General features: G+C 33.3%; 1 protein-coding gene across 3 annotated transcripts in view; it reads left to right on the top strand.

The window, feature by feature from the left end:
* Window positions 1-15,123, top strand: part of LOC125671206 (transmembrane 9 superfamily member 4-like) — a 34,291-nt gene that overhangs the window by 1,044 nt on the left and 18,124 nt on the right. For all 3 annotated transcript variants that reach the window (XM_048906738.2, XM_048906739.2, XM_048906740.2), the window contains exons 2-9: window positions 5,770-5,883; window positions 6,215-6,317; window positions 8,857-8,900; window positions 8,984-9,096; window positions 9,266-9,368; window positions 13,232-13,284; window positions 13,460-13,501; window positions 13,865-13,965. In XM_048906738.2, the coding sequence (XP_048762695.1) occupies window positions 5,770-5,883; window positions 6,215-6,317; window positions 8,857-8,900; window positions 8,984-9,096; window positions 9,266-9,368; window positions 13,232-13,284; window positions 13,460-13,501; window positions 13,865-13,965 (673 nt within the window). The remainder of the gene's footprint in view (window positions 1-5,769; window positions 5,884-6,214; window positions 6,318-8,856; window positions 8,901-8,983; window positions 9,097-9,265; window positions 9,369-13,231; window positions 13,285-13,459; window positions 13,502-13,864; window positions 13,966-15,123) is intronic.

Raw genomic sequence — 15,123 nt, 5'->3', positions numbered from 1 at the left:
TAATCTTCACATACTTTTACTGAAAATGCTGTGAGTCATATGGGTGCTGCCACCATTTTATTCAACTATTGGTATCCTCGGTCTGTCTCCAGTTTAATTTGTATGACGTCACACCAGGAGTTTTGAGTTCAATTCACTTCAGTAGTTGCTTCAACAGTTATTTGAGTTTTAGATTTGATTTAATACCAAAAATACAAGATTCAGACATACAATTTGTAGTTCAAACCCTCAATTTGTTCGAAATTAATTGTATGATTATTATTGTAACAGCTTTTAGCAATCATGATTTCATGATATAGAGTAACAGTAATACGATTGGATAGATTAACAAGTTCATGAGTTTCTTTAAATTAAAATATAAGACTGCAGTATTTCAACGAAAAACTTGTAAATAGAATAATTGAATTGTTTGGAAAGTACCACAAACATTTATTATAAGAAGACAAGTTTTTTTAATACCTTCATTCATACTTATTGTTATCGATAATATGATGTCACAATGCACTGTTTACATCAACTGCGTTATCATAATCTACATTTTCTGCATTAAATGAATAGGGGGATCAAATGCCTTAGTCATGTTGCAAGATGTAAAATACAATTTGATCATACAAGTTTACAGTAACATTTTAAACAATCAATCTGGAGCTGTAATATTACATGCTCTAATATCCCTTTGAGTGGACACTAGAAAGCCAACACAAAAAAATCTATAGGCTAATATTTGGATATTAGTTTGCACCTAGCAACAGAGGAATTTCATAAGTGATATATATTTGTAAAAGTGAAAGAATATTTCTTTACAGGATATGATTATCACTTAGGACACGCCACAGTGATTTTTAAAGACCCATTTTAGGTCTGAATATCGGCCCTTTCCCCTCCCAAAAATTACCATTTTTTCTCAATTTAACTTGCACTTTCCCCAATAATACAAACTGACGAAAAAAAAATGGATTTGTAGAATAAATAAGTTTAATGTGAATTGTTTATGTACGACATGACAAAGACGTGCATCAATTCTAGATGATTTAGAAAGAATAGTAGAAAAATTTAAGAGCTTTGTAAAAGTTAAATATGTAAAATAAAAAAAGGATGACATCAATTTGTGTTTGATTTCTTGTTTGATATGATATAATTAGCATATTTACATTAACGACTAGGTTTTCCCAATTCAAAACCACAGGACCCTTTTCAAAAATGTTGAAAAATCACTGCGCCAATAACCATTTCATGCTTCTCTCGGTCCAAATGTTACACTGATACACTTATTAAAATTTTACAGTTCAACCATTATCAAGCATTGCACAATTCCACTGAAGCAAGATCCCTCAATGGTGTGAACATCCCTCTGTGGCAGTAAAAATTTATTTTAACTATATGCAGAAATTCTCATGCTCTTTCAACAGTTTTTCATGAAATTAAGAGAAATGAGAATAATGCAGACATGGTATTTTTCTTTGTCAGCATCTCTGTTCAAAAATATTCCTATACATAGCTACATATCCAGTCTATGCGAAAGTTTTTTGGACCACACAGGACATTCGGTCCTGTGTAATCAATGAACACACAGGACCGAACCAAATTTTGTCGACTGAAAAACCTAATGTAAAAAAGTGAAACACGTGAAAATGAAGAACCAAGTTAATCTTATTTATTATACTAGTAATATTATTGATATTTTATTCTTCTCTGACAAAGTATTCAACAGACTTCCAATTTTCCTCCTCTGCTTCAAGGTCTTGCTCATATATGCTGTTCACTAACCAATGGATTTGGGTATAATATACATGTTGTGGTTTTATCAGCATATTTTGAACAAAAAGTGCAAGTCATGCCTACCTCCTCCCTATAAGTAAGCCATGGTCAGCCATTTTTAGCTCACCTGAACCAAAGGTTCAAGTGAGCTATTCTGATCACATTTTGTCCGGCGTCCGTCTGTCTGTCTGTCCGTCTGTCTGTAAACTTTTCACATTTTCGACTTCTTCTCCAGAACCACTGGGCCAATTTCAACCTAACTTGGCCAAAAGCATCCTTGGGTGAAGGGCTTTCAAGTTTGTTCAAATGAAGGGCCATGTCCCTTTCAAAGGGGAGATAATTGCAAAAATAGGGTGGGGTCATTTAAAAATCTTCTTCTCAAGAACCACTGGGCCAGAAGAGCTGAAATTTACTGAAAGCTTCCTGACATATTGCAGATTCAAGTTTGTTCAAATCATGGCCCCCGGTGGTAGGATGGGGCCACAAGGGGGGATCAAAGTTTTACATACAAATATATAGGGAAAAACTTTAAAAATCTTCTTCTCAAGAACCACTAAGCCAGAAAAGCTGAGATTTACATGAAAGCTTCCTGACATAATGCAGATTCAAGTTTGTTCAAATCATGGGCCCCTGGGGTTGGATGGGGCCACAATAGGGGATCAAAGTTTTACATACAAATATATAGGAAAAATCTTTAAAAATCTTCTTCTCAAGAACCACTAAGCCAGAAAAGCTGATTTTTACATGAAAACTTTCTGACATAGTGCAGATTCAAGTTTGTTCAAATCATGGCCCCCGGTGATAAGATGGGGCCCCAAGGGGGGATCAAAGTTTTGCACACAAATATATAGGGAAAAACTTAAAAATCTTCTTCTCAAGAACCACTAAGCCAGAAAAGCTGAGATTTACATGAAAGCTTCCTGACATAATGCAGATTCAAGTTTGTTCAAATCATGGCCCCCGGGGATAAGATGGGGCCCCAAGGGGGGGATCAAAGTTTTACACACAAATATATAGGGAAAAACTTTAAAAATCTTCTTCTCAAGAACCACTAAGCCAGAAAAGCTGATTTTTACATGAAAACTTTCTGACATATTGCGGATTCAAGTTTGTTCAAATCATGGCCCCCGGGGATAAGATGGGGCCCCAAGGGGTGGATCAAAGTTTTACACACAAATATATAGGGAAAAACTTTAAAAATCTTCTTCTCAAGAACCACTAAGCCAGAAAAGCTGAGATTTACATGAAAGCTTCCTGACATAATGCAGATTCAAGTTTGTTCAAATCATGGGCTCCGGGGGTTGGATGGGACCACAATAGGGGATCAAAGTTTTACATACAAATATATAGGAAAAATCTTCTTCTCAATAACCACTGAGCCAGAAAAGCTGATTTTTACATGAAAACTTTCTGACGTAGTGCAGATTCAAGTTTCTTCAAATCATGGGCTCCAGGGGTAGGATGGGGCCACAAGGGGGATCAAAGTTTTTCATACAAATATATAGTTAAAATCTTTTTCTCAATAACCACTGAGTCAGAAAAGCTGATATTTACAAGAAAACTTTCTGACATAGTGCAGATTCAAGTTTGTTCAAATCATGGTCCCCGGGGGGTAGGATGGGGCCACAAGTGGGGGGGGGGATCAAAGTTTTACATACAAATATAGAAAAAAGCTTTAAAAGAACCATTGGGCCAAAGAAGTTGACATTTACATGAAAGCTTTCTGACATAGTGTAGATTCAAGTTTGCAAAGGGTAGTGTGGGCCATAATAGGGACCAAGGTTTTACATGCAAATATATATGGAAAGTCTTCAGATATGGACCAAGGTGACTCAGGTGAGCGATGTGGCCCATGGGCCTCTTGTTCCAATCTGTATTGAATTTTCTCGCAGGTTATTTCGACTCATAGTCCTTATTCTTCTCTTGAGTAGGCCTAACAGCTTTTCTTTTACCAGGGATCGCTCCCGCATAATACTTTAGACTGTGGTTTTAATCACATTCATTTATGTATTTGGATTTGTGCAATATTTTTTATTTATAACAAACATTTAAATGACTCTGCATCAAAATAATTAAGCTCAAAACCGGATACTGAGACATCAGACATTCCGGTCCTGTGTAAAAAATGACGCATCAGACCTGAGGCATGCATATCGGTCAGGTCCGACGGTCTGGTGTCTTTCGCATAGACTGCATATCACCTGAATTTGTTCATTTTTCTGTACACTACTTTGGTTAGAAACCATTAATGATAGCTGCATTACTGTAGCTCTCTCAGAAAAAATAGGACGACCAGAGAGCTACAGTTCTACCACTATGAAAACCTTTGATTAACAAGACAACATTTTCTACACATGTTCCAGGTCTCTGGGTTTTTTTCTTTGTCGCCTTATAATTTTGATATAGAAAAAATCCTATTAAATTTTTCCTCTATATATATGTTATGACACTGGGATTTAATCTCAAACATATAGTAATGGAACTCCATTTGAACTAAATACAACCTCTGTAAAGGTTGGTCTGTTTACGAAGCCATGTCAGATTTGATTTCTATATATGTTTCAATAGTGCAATTTGTTGTTTGATTTCTAGTTATAATTATTGCTTTTGGCTACTATCATTTTTTTTTTTTTATTGTTTGGTTGAGTGCAGATTTACTTGTCATTTCCAATTTTGATGTCAGAGAGATTTATGATGTTTATGAGATAGGATTTATTATATGAATCATTTAAACATGTGCACTAATGTCCTTTATTGATTTGAGTTTGAAACCTCTTGGTTATTCATTATGCATTACCTGTAACCAGTCATACCTAAAGGAATTATATTTGTTGATGACATCATTGTTAGTTACTATATTCACACACACACAAAACAGGGTATGTTTAACCCTCATGAACAAGATATCAGATATTGTGAAATTTACTTACTTGTTTATATTAACCCTATGTTAACTAATCAAGCTCTTCAATAATGTTTGTTACCCGGATGTAATTATTTATACTTAGTAATATTCCTACCATGCTTGTTTGGTGTAGTCTGTAGGGGATATTGTAGTTTTGAATGGGAACTGGTGCAACCGTACAAGTCTCTGATTGGTTAAAGGCCCGTATGGCCTTTGGTTTTTCAACAATTTTCATAAGGGTCCTGTGGCTTTTGAATTGGGGAAAAATTGTCAACATTTTGGTCAAATTGGGAAGAAAAAAACGATATTATTGTAAATATTTAGCTAAATATATCATATCAAACAAGTAGTGAAACACAATTGATGTCATTCTTCCTTTATTTTACATATTCAACTTTCTTTTTTTTTTATCCTCTTAAAATTTTCAACTATTCTATCTTAATCACCTAGAATTGATACATCTTTGTCACATTGTACGTAAACTATTCACATCGAACTCATTTTTTAACAAATACGTTTTTGCCAGTTTTTATTATTGGGAAATATTGGGAAAAGTGCAAGTTAAATTGGGGGGAAATTAGTAATTTTTGGGAGGGGGAAGGGCTAATATGTGGACCCAAAATGGGTTTTAAAAAATCACTGGAATGTAATAGCCATAGTCAATACTTAGTTAGAAATCTTCTACAACAATTGACAACCAAAACTGAAAACTCTGCATACTATTTTACACTTGTTTAGCCAGCTGTAGTGCACAGAGTGAACCATAGGAGGAAATTGATATTTTTTGTCTTGTTCTGTTTGCTTGCCATAACAAATACAGGGTATGACCGAAAAGTTTCTTGTACATGTACCTGCATTCTTCATCATGGTGGGAGAGAAATGAGATTGAGTGATTTTGTTTATAATATTAAAGTGATCATTGGTATTATCCTGACATGAGTGGATTTTCTTTTGGATGATTTTTCTCATGCCCTATAACACGTATAAGTTGTACTTATCAGCAGTGCGGTTGTTTTTAAGTATGCAACATTGTCGAGTGCCTGTATCTCTGAAGTTCATTGAAATTAATCAATATATATCTGACATTTTTGTGGCTTTTATTACAGAACATGATTTTTGGAATACTTTGGTTCCTGTCGGTTCCAAGTCTGTGTTCTGGATTCTATGTTCCAGGAGTAGCACCAAAAGAGTTTAAGAAAAATGATCTTGTAGAGGTCAAGGTGAGTGAGACCAGGTTATGAAGCACCTGTAATAATGAAAATACAAAGATACAATTGTATCTAGTGTTCCATTGCACCTTGAGAATTCCATATGGTTTGAAGTTTTGAAGATACTGTACATGTAATAGCAAGTGCTATGAACGTTTTTTGGAAGATAATTTGTGTTATAAAATATAGCAAATGATCTGAATGTTTGACATTTATGATTTGATGAACAATCATACATATAGTTGTATAGTATTGGTATGAAGCTAATCATTGTAGCATTTCATATAAGGATTTTAATTGTTCTGCCTATGTTTTAGTAATATACTTGACATTTACATTTCAGGCTGTGAAGATGACCAGCATCAGGACACAGCTACCATATGAATATTATTCTCTTAGATTCTGTGAGCCAAAAGATGGGAAAAAATACAAAGTGGAAAATCTTGGTATGTGTGTAAGTTTTTACAATGATGTGAGGCCATTATTAAGAATTTTGTTGTTTGATGTACTCCAATCTATATTTTTCAAGATGGGTAGGCACTTTTTGTTTGTTTTTGTTTATTTTGTTGTGAATGATGCAACACATTGATTCAAGTCATGAAAATCAGATTTACAAATTTTCTAATGTTTTCATTAAACATGTAACATCCAGACCGATTTCATATTTATTGATAAAGAATTTACAGCATTCATTGTATTCATAATATTCCTAAACCTTGCACCTTCTTCTGAAATTTTCACAGGACATTTTGTATTTGTCACGGATAAAGAAAGCATAACTGTAAATGCGTTCATTCATGGCCAGAAGTCTTTCAGCAACGCTTGGCATCTGTATCTATTTTAAAGAATTCACAGTTTGAGTTGTTTGTTTAATTAACAGGCAGTATTAATTATTAATGCTCTATATTTATCCAACAATAAAGTTGTCAACTGTCTGAAGAATTCTCCAACAGAGTTACGATCACTTTCTGTAATCTAAGGCTTGATTTCCAAAGCAATGTCACTTGCTTCAAAATATATTCTTCACTGAGACAGGAAACCTAAAGTTTAAAACTAATACAGATGATCAGTATTTTCCTGGAAATGAAAAAAAAACAAAAAAAACTTCAAAGTACTGGGGCCCGTTTTACAAAAGAACTTACGACAAAGTCACAAGTCTTAAATTGTATTACACAATTATTAGTTTGAATGAAGGATTAAAACGTTCTGAAACTTATTTTTTAACATTATTTCTTCACTATTTTACATTGGGGTGAATTATCTTAGAATAAGCGGGAGAATTCCAATATGTAAAGTTGGTCATAAGTCGTAAGTTCTTTTGTAAAATGCACCCCTGTATTGAAAAAAAAATGATCGGCTTGGGGTGATTTTGATTGGTCAGTGGGAGTACATCAAACAAATTTTCTTTTATTGTCAGCCTGAGTGTAGGAGGCAAAGAACAAGTGTGTCACACGGATTGTATCAAATCTTAATAAATCCACGCTTAGAATTGTCAATAAGTCTTTCATTGTTGACATGCTTTGTCAGTGAATCAAAATTTAAAACAATTAACACACATGCTGTGAAAATGTTTTTATGCCCCTGTAATCATATCTTGCAAAAACTTCAACCTCGGCCATAACTTTTGAATGGATTATGCCAAGACTTTCATATTTCTAGTGACAAGACCTTTCTTTTGGTACCAAAGTTTTTACCTTGTGACCTTTACCTCAGGTTTAACAGCTTTTGAAAAACTTTAACCTTGGCCATAACTTTTGAATGGTTGGTGATGGGCTTTCATATTTCACATGTGTATTCCTTTTAACAAGACCTTACTTCAAGTACCAAAAGTTTTGACCTCATGACCTTTGGGTTTGACCGGTTTTTGAAAAACTTTTACCTTGGCCATAACTTTGAATGGTTAGTGCAAAGGCTTTCATATATCACATGTATATTTCTTGAGACAAGACCTTTCATTTAATACCAGAATTACTTGCTGCCAATCAGGGGCATCAGTATTGCAAAGGCACATCTTGTTTGTAAATATATTTTATGATAGTTGTGGTGGAAAGCACTTGAAATCGGAAAGTAATTGAAATTGCTATTTTTTAAAAGGTTCATTTATTGAACAATGTACATCGATTTTGTTAATTTTTTCTAGTGTAGAGTAATGTTCTACTATCTATATATTTTTGCTAATTTTGGTTTGGTTCAATGCATTGCTGTGATTAGAAACATCCAACAAATAGCAAATCATTAATAAATAGTGGGTGTATCATTTCAGTCTTTGCATTTATTATATCTTGTAAGTGCATTTATTGTTTTTATGTCTCGTCGAGAATTTTTCACTCATATTGAGACGTCACCAGGTATAGGTGAAGTACCACAAATTTATACCTACGCTTAGCGCTCAGGGCTGTAGCAGTGAGGGTTCTTTATCGTACCAACGCCTGCCGCAACATGGGACCTCCGTTTTTGAGGTCATATCCGAAAGACCCTTGATTCTCACTTTTAAATGCTGAGCGTTTGGTGAAGGAGCATTCACTACCTATTTTTAACGTCTTAGGTTTAATGTGGCCATGGCACAAGCAGGGCTCGAACTCACGACTTCCCAGTTCCAAAGTAAGCGCTCTAACCACTGAGCTACCGCGACTGGTATAAATTTGTGTGTAGTCAGATGACAATAGTATCTGTTTATGTACAGATACTGGATATATACACACAGCTATTCAGCAATAAACTTTCCTGGATATATTTTTGTCAGTAAATACATGAATAAAAAGATGAAGAGGATTACATTCATACAAGGATTTTATTTGCCTCACTAAATTGGGATAAATAATTTTTTCACCTTAGAAAAATTTTTCCCAACATACTTCGATACAATTCAAGTTTCATTTTATAATTTTAGCTTGACAACTGTTTACCTTGTGTTTTAGATTTAAAATTTGTCCGAGTTCTTTAAAAAACTTGATTATTAATAGCCATTTTATTATTTCTTTTCAGGTGAAGTGTTGAGGGGTGACAGAATAGTGAATACTCCATACGAGGTTTGTTTTTTGTAGCTGCGCCATTAAACAACTAACTATGCATTTTGTACAAGCATTTGACTGACACTATATTTAATTTTCAGATAAGAATGGCCACAAATATGGAATGTAAAGTTCTCTGTGATAAAATTAAACTGACAGCAAAGGAATCAAAGCTCATGGCAGAAAGAATTAGAAAGAACTATTATGTCCACTTGTGAGTTGAATATAATTTTTAGTCCTTTCAACGTTTATTACCTTGTAAATGTTTTGATGATGTGAATACATCCAAGTTGCACTGCATCTTTTTTATCTGATCATAAGATATGATAAAGACATAGATATACATTGTTCATAACCATTTTTCATGATATTTCTTATTGCAGAATTGTGGATAATTTACCATGTGCTACACAGTTCAAATTGATGGATTCAAATGAGGTCCAATATGAACATGGTTACAAGCTTGGATTTGTAAAAGACGGAAAGGTGAGAAATTATGAAAAACTGGTTACAGCTAGATTAATTATACTTAGCAGTACCAGGGCTCACACTGGACCAAAATTTTGTGTCGCAACCTGACGCGCGTGCATCGACTCATACTGTTTACTGTAGATCTATATTTCATGTATATTATTCAAGAGGGCATATACAATATATCATATATACATGTATGTCTCTGATTATTCTTAGAACATAGCTTTGTTCAGCTTTTATCATAAATCACTATTATGATATTGTGAAAATTGCATTTCAACAGATTGCTTATCAGTCAGTCTAGATGACATTGCAGCACAATCATGGTTTTATTTTTAAATATTGTTTTTGGCTAATTAGTTGATTAAATTCTATTTCATACCAGAAAAAAAAAATAGGAGTATTTCATAGCCTATAACTGGCTACATTGAATAAAGACAATAAATGAATTTCTATGTTTATTAATCATGTTAGTAGTGTAAATGACATATAATACTCATCATTAACATTAAAATTGCAGTCTATAAAAAGTCACTGATGACAAAGTTATTGAAGATTAATTACTGTAATTACATATCACATCATCATAGTTTCACAACATCACATTCTTCAAAGAATTTACTGAAGAATCCTGTTTTCATCTTGAAATCCAGAATGACATCATGTTGTGGAGAAGGGAACTCAGGAAGTCTGAAATAAATTTTAAATGGCTTAAGATGATGTGAATTTAAGTCAAAAGATGAGAGCATAGCAATTTCAGAAAAACCTACAATTTTGCTTTTCCTCATGGCCATTTTCCATATAGATCAAACCAAAGACCTAAAGAATTATGCAATTTTCCCAACATTCTCCCATTTATAAACTATACTACCGTCAAATGGATTAGAAAATGTACAATGTAGCTGAACATTTCTTCCAACTTTTGAGCACTACTACACAGGATGCTATAACTGTGTATGTACTGATACTGGTTCAATAGTTCATTCATCCATATACATGAATTGTACATTTATTACTTAAATCTATGTAGTTGAAAAAGTTTATGTCAGTTCAAATTTTAAAAGGGTTTTGAAAACAATAACTAATTCCTGAATTTGGTTGATGTATTTTTTTCATGATTCTTAAAAATGTTCATATCATTTTCCCCAACACTTTATATGTTTTTATTGACACGGAAGTATCTTCCATTAACTAGCTTGTGTGCATAATCACACACTTTTTATTCCTCCCAGTCTAAAACAGGTAGCTCCCCAGTAAGCTACACAGAATCAGGGATTTTCCACACCATTTGGGGAATGGGGCCTGGGACTTTAAAATTGGGAATTTTAACGGCGTTTTGTCCAAATTGGGAATTTTAAAAATTCACAGTTTTACAACATATTTCTTAAAATACGCCTTTTTTCAATAAAAAGATGAACATTTTCTCTTCATCCATGGAAGTTTTTCTTATCTTAACAGTCTTTTTCATTGCAATCAGGGTTAAATGACACTTAAAACTATTTTTCAATGGTGGATGGACTGACGGAACACCAGCTTTCAAATTTCCATGTGACCCTAGCTTCTAGTTCTCAGATGGTTCTTCAAAAATGTCAGGAAGAGAAAATAGACAGCATTTTCCCCATTTTACTTGCATCATGGCTAATAATATTGTGTATTTATACTTTTGAATACTAGATGAAATTTTTTTCAATAGAAAAAAAAATCAATGGAAATATTAAAAGTAAGGAAATAAAATAAAAGTTGTGTTAAATTTAGATTTAATCATGGAGTTGCAATACATATTGTATTACTCTTAATTGACATAAACAGCCCAACCATATATAAATTATTTTTTAAATCATGATCTAGTTCATCATGAAACTCTCTGTGATACTATCTATGCCAATACACTTGTTCAATCAGTAAGAAAAGCACCAGGCTTGGGAAGTTATATTTTCACATCCAATAAAATCATTTTGTAAAGTAAATATATCTCTAAATGTATATTATGTTAATATTAATGATAAAAGTAAGCTAAATTTGAACTAATGCTGCTTTATACAATGCAGCATACAATATCATCATTTCTGGTGATTAGACTCTCCAACCAATGTGCTGCTTCAAAGATTAAAAAAAATTATTTTCACACAAAGTACACTGAAGATACATTCTAAATATATATGATATTTACCTAATAACTCTCAGATAGGTTAAGGAAGTGGGTATAATAAGTGAAGCAACAATATAGCACGTAATAATCAAAGAGAAAAATGGAGGAAATTCGGATTTATCGAACAGTTGCAGATATTTCTAGAGTGTTTTATATAATGAACTATGATGGTAGTGCTGCTGAATTATTTTTATGGAGAAAATTTGAAGACAATAGAATTATGTAACAAAGAAAATGAACAATCTAGTTAATATACTGCACTTCGGACGAAAATTTCAGGTAGACCTTCTGAACTTTTGGTGGTCTCGGGCCTCTGGTCCACAATTTGTGTCAAACCAATAAATATATTTTTTCATTTAATAACTCTTTCTTTGAATCATTCCACTTTCCCCAAGACAATATTGCAAAACAAGACAATTTTTTATTTGACTTTAATTGGGAAATTTTGTACACAAATTGGGAAAAAATATTACTATTTTGCATTGGGAATGGGGCCGAATTTCGGACCCCTACAACAGGGTGGAAAATCCCTGAGAATACTTTATTTCTATTTTCATTACGATGTGTAGACAACTCGCACATGTAAAGTTCATTTCATTCACACCTACCTGCACACTGAGTATCAACCTTTTGTCTTGTGTAAACTGCTAAATAAACAAAACACCCCTAAGTCTATTGTTCCCATGCGACAGGGTATCCACATTCTGCACCCACAGCTGAAAATCAAGATGGCGCCGTGATTTCTAAAATATGAAATGTCCATGTCGCATTTCCGGAATTTCTGTCGCATTTTTTCCTGAAAAATCGCAAAATGCGACAAATGCGATGAGCAGCACGAGCCCTGAGTACAGTGGACTTGATACGAGATTGAATATTCTCAGACATGACTTATTATTAGATAATGTTGGGTCATGACTTAATCTCTTTATATTTCTTTAATGAAAGTGATGGTTTCAACAAATAGGGTTATAATGAAATCCTTCTGAACTGTGAAGAGATGAAATTCATTTCTTTGAGTGAAAAAAATATTTAATGAGATGTACTCTTGGCCTTGGAATAAATGATTGATGGAAGCTTCCTGAGAGGGTGATTACAGGATGAAGACATGTACTTTACTCATTGATTTTGAAAAGGTTGAGTCCCAGCAAATCTTGAGTTCAGAGGTTACATGTGAATGCCCATATAGACATTACATGTGTCAGAGCATGCTGATTAGTTATGTCTGATAAGTATTGATTAATCAACACAATCTAAAAAGGTTGGTGACTGAATATCGGGAAATATGCCTGCACTCAGTCATTGAGTAAAAGCAGACCTTGCAAGCTTGATCCACTGTACCACCTAGTGCAGACATATTCTCCAATATTGTTCTGAGTTAAAAACCTATAAATATGAACATGTTCGAAGGATAATTAGAAAATTTGAAGAGATCATATGATGTGCATTATTTTTTCCCCCCACTATAAGCAATAAATCTCTGACAGTATAATGTTATCATACAAAATCTATATTGGAATTTGCATGTTTTATCTTTTGAGTAATACATGTTGTATTATGATTATGTATGTAATGAATTATGAAAAACCAATATTTTTCATGTCGAATTCCTTTGAACTGTATTTGTAATAGTGTGGTACCATTGTTTCCAAATCAGTGATTGAAGATACCACTCATTGACTATAGACAGTCTACTCTTAGCAATCTGTGATGAATTGTTTGTTTTTAGGTCTATCTCAATAACCACTTAAAGATGCAGCTCAAATACCACACTGATGATAAGTAAGTACAAAATGTGTTAGTATCTTATTTAAGACACCTGTCTTACCATATACATTTATGTACATTTTATAAGTTATCAATTGCAATCAATCGTCTGTATAAATAGGCAGCTTCTATTTGCATGTTTTGAGAGATTTGTCAATGTGTACTTTGTATTTTTGTATATTTTTAACAGTACGGACTTCCGAGTAGTAGGATTTGAAGTTGATGCAAAAAGGTAAGTTGTTGGTTTTCTGTGAATTTATTTTCTTCGACTAGTCATTTGATGATCCTCATGTGCAGAGTGCTTGCAGAGAATATCAATTATAATTTTGCTTCATGTTTCTTACATAAAATCTTTTCAAAACAGTCAATGAATATGTATGTTCTGTTTGCACTAAAATTATTAAAGCATAATCCTCTATGTTAACAGTCAAAAACAGGTTTTACATTTCATAGGCCATGTAGGAGAAAAAGTATCTTAACAGTGGTTTCCAGTTTGAAACTTAAAATCTATGAAATGTTCATGCTTCATTGCATTTCACTTATTATCTATCTGCTACTCGTGCATCAGATGCTTTATTTTTCTATTTTTTTATAGTGTCAAATATGGAGAACTGAATACAGATGCTGAAGGCAGATGCGACTTCAAAAATAGACAAAAAAGTACACTTGTTCAACTTCAAGAGCTGAAAGAAGATGGTAATTTTTACATAACTTATCTTTAAGATGAATATGAAGAGTGTATTTTACTAACATTGAGCACAGTTCATATTTTTGTCTTTTTCTACATTATTTATTTTAATTTGTTGTTCTTTGCAAAGTTGATTATAATTATCTTTTTTTTTAATTAAGTGATGTATGAAGAAAATTTTCAGAATTGTTCATTGTCATTTGAGAGCCTGTCATCCTCTGATGAAATCGAAGGGAACTTTGGGTTTGCACTCCATCCGTCTGTCTGTCTGTCAGTCCTGCAAATCAGTTTTCCACACTTTGTTTCTCTGTTATTGCTGATATTTATTTCATGTTTGGTACATTTCTTTGCCATAACAAGTTGCAGATGAAGTTCGAATTTCGTCTTGGTTCATTGATTTTTTTTACTAAGTTATGACCCTTGGACTTTGAAAATATCATGAATTATCATTTTTAATCCGGAATTTTTTGTTGTTTTGCTTGCTATTTGTTACATTGCTTTGCCATAACAAGTTACAGATCAAGTTTGAATTTCATCTCGGTCCATTGATTTTTCACTAAGTCATGGCCCTTGGACTTAGAAAAATAGCATGAATTATCAGTTTTTCGGACTTTTTTTTCTTATACATGCAGATATTCATTTGATATTTGGTACATTGCTTTGCCATAACATGTTAAGATCAAGTTTTTATTTTGTGATTTTTTTGTTGAGTTACAGCCCTTGGACTTCAAAAAATAGTGTGACCGTTTGTTTTTCAGACTTTTTAGCTCACCTAGCCGAAGGCTCAAGTGAGCTTTCTGATCATAATTTGTCCGTTGTCTGTGGGCATCGTCAGCAGCATAAACTTTTCACATTCTCATCATCTTCTCCAGAACCACTGGGCCAATTTGAACCAAACTTGGCACAGATCTTGGATGTAAATCAAATGTGGATTCTAAAAAAATTCTAAAGAACTTTTAGTAAACTTAAAGTCGCAAAACTTTTCTCAAATCAACAACATCAAAACGTATGACTTTTCAACACTTTACATGACCATTCCTCATGATAAATTATAGGCTAGACTTTTTTGACATCATAGACAGTTGCTTCTTCAACAAAAATGGAAATATTCATATCTAGTGATCGGTCATCCCAAAAACCACTCTGATTCCATGCACAAGTTCTCT

The sequence above is a fragment of the Ostrea edulis genome, chromosome 4 (genome assembly GCF_947568905.1).
Source record: "Ostrea edulis chromosome 4, xbOstEdul1.1, whole genome shotgun sequence".
Lineage (NCBI taxonomy): Eukaryota > Metazoa > Mollusca > Bivalvia > Ostreida > Ostreidae > Ostrea > Ostrea edulis.
Note: the sequence above shows the minus strand (reverse complement) of the source record. Positions and strands in the feature narration are given on the sequence as shown.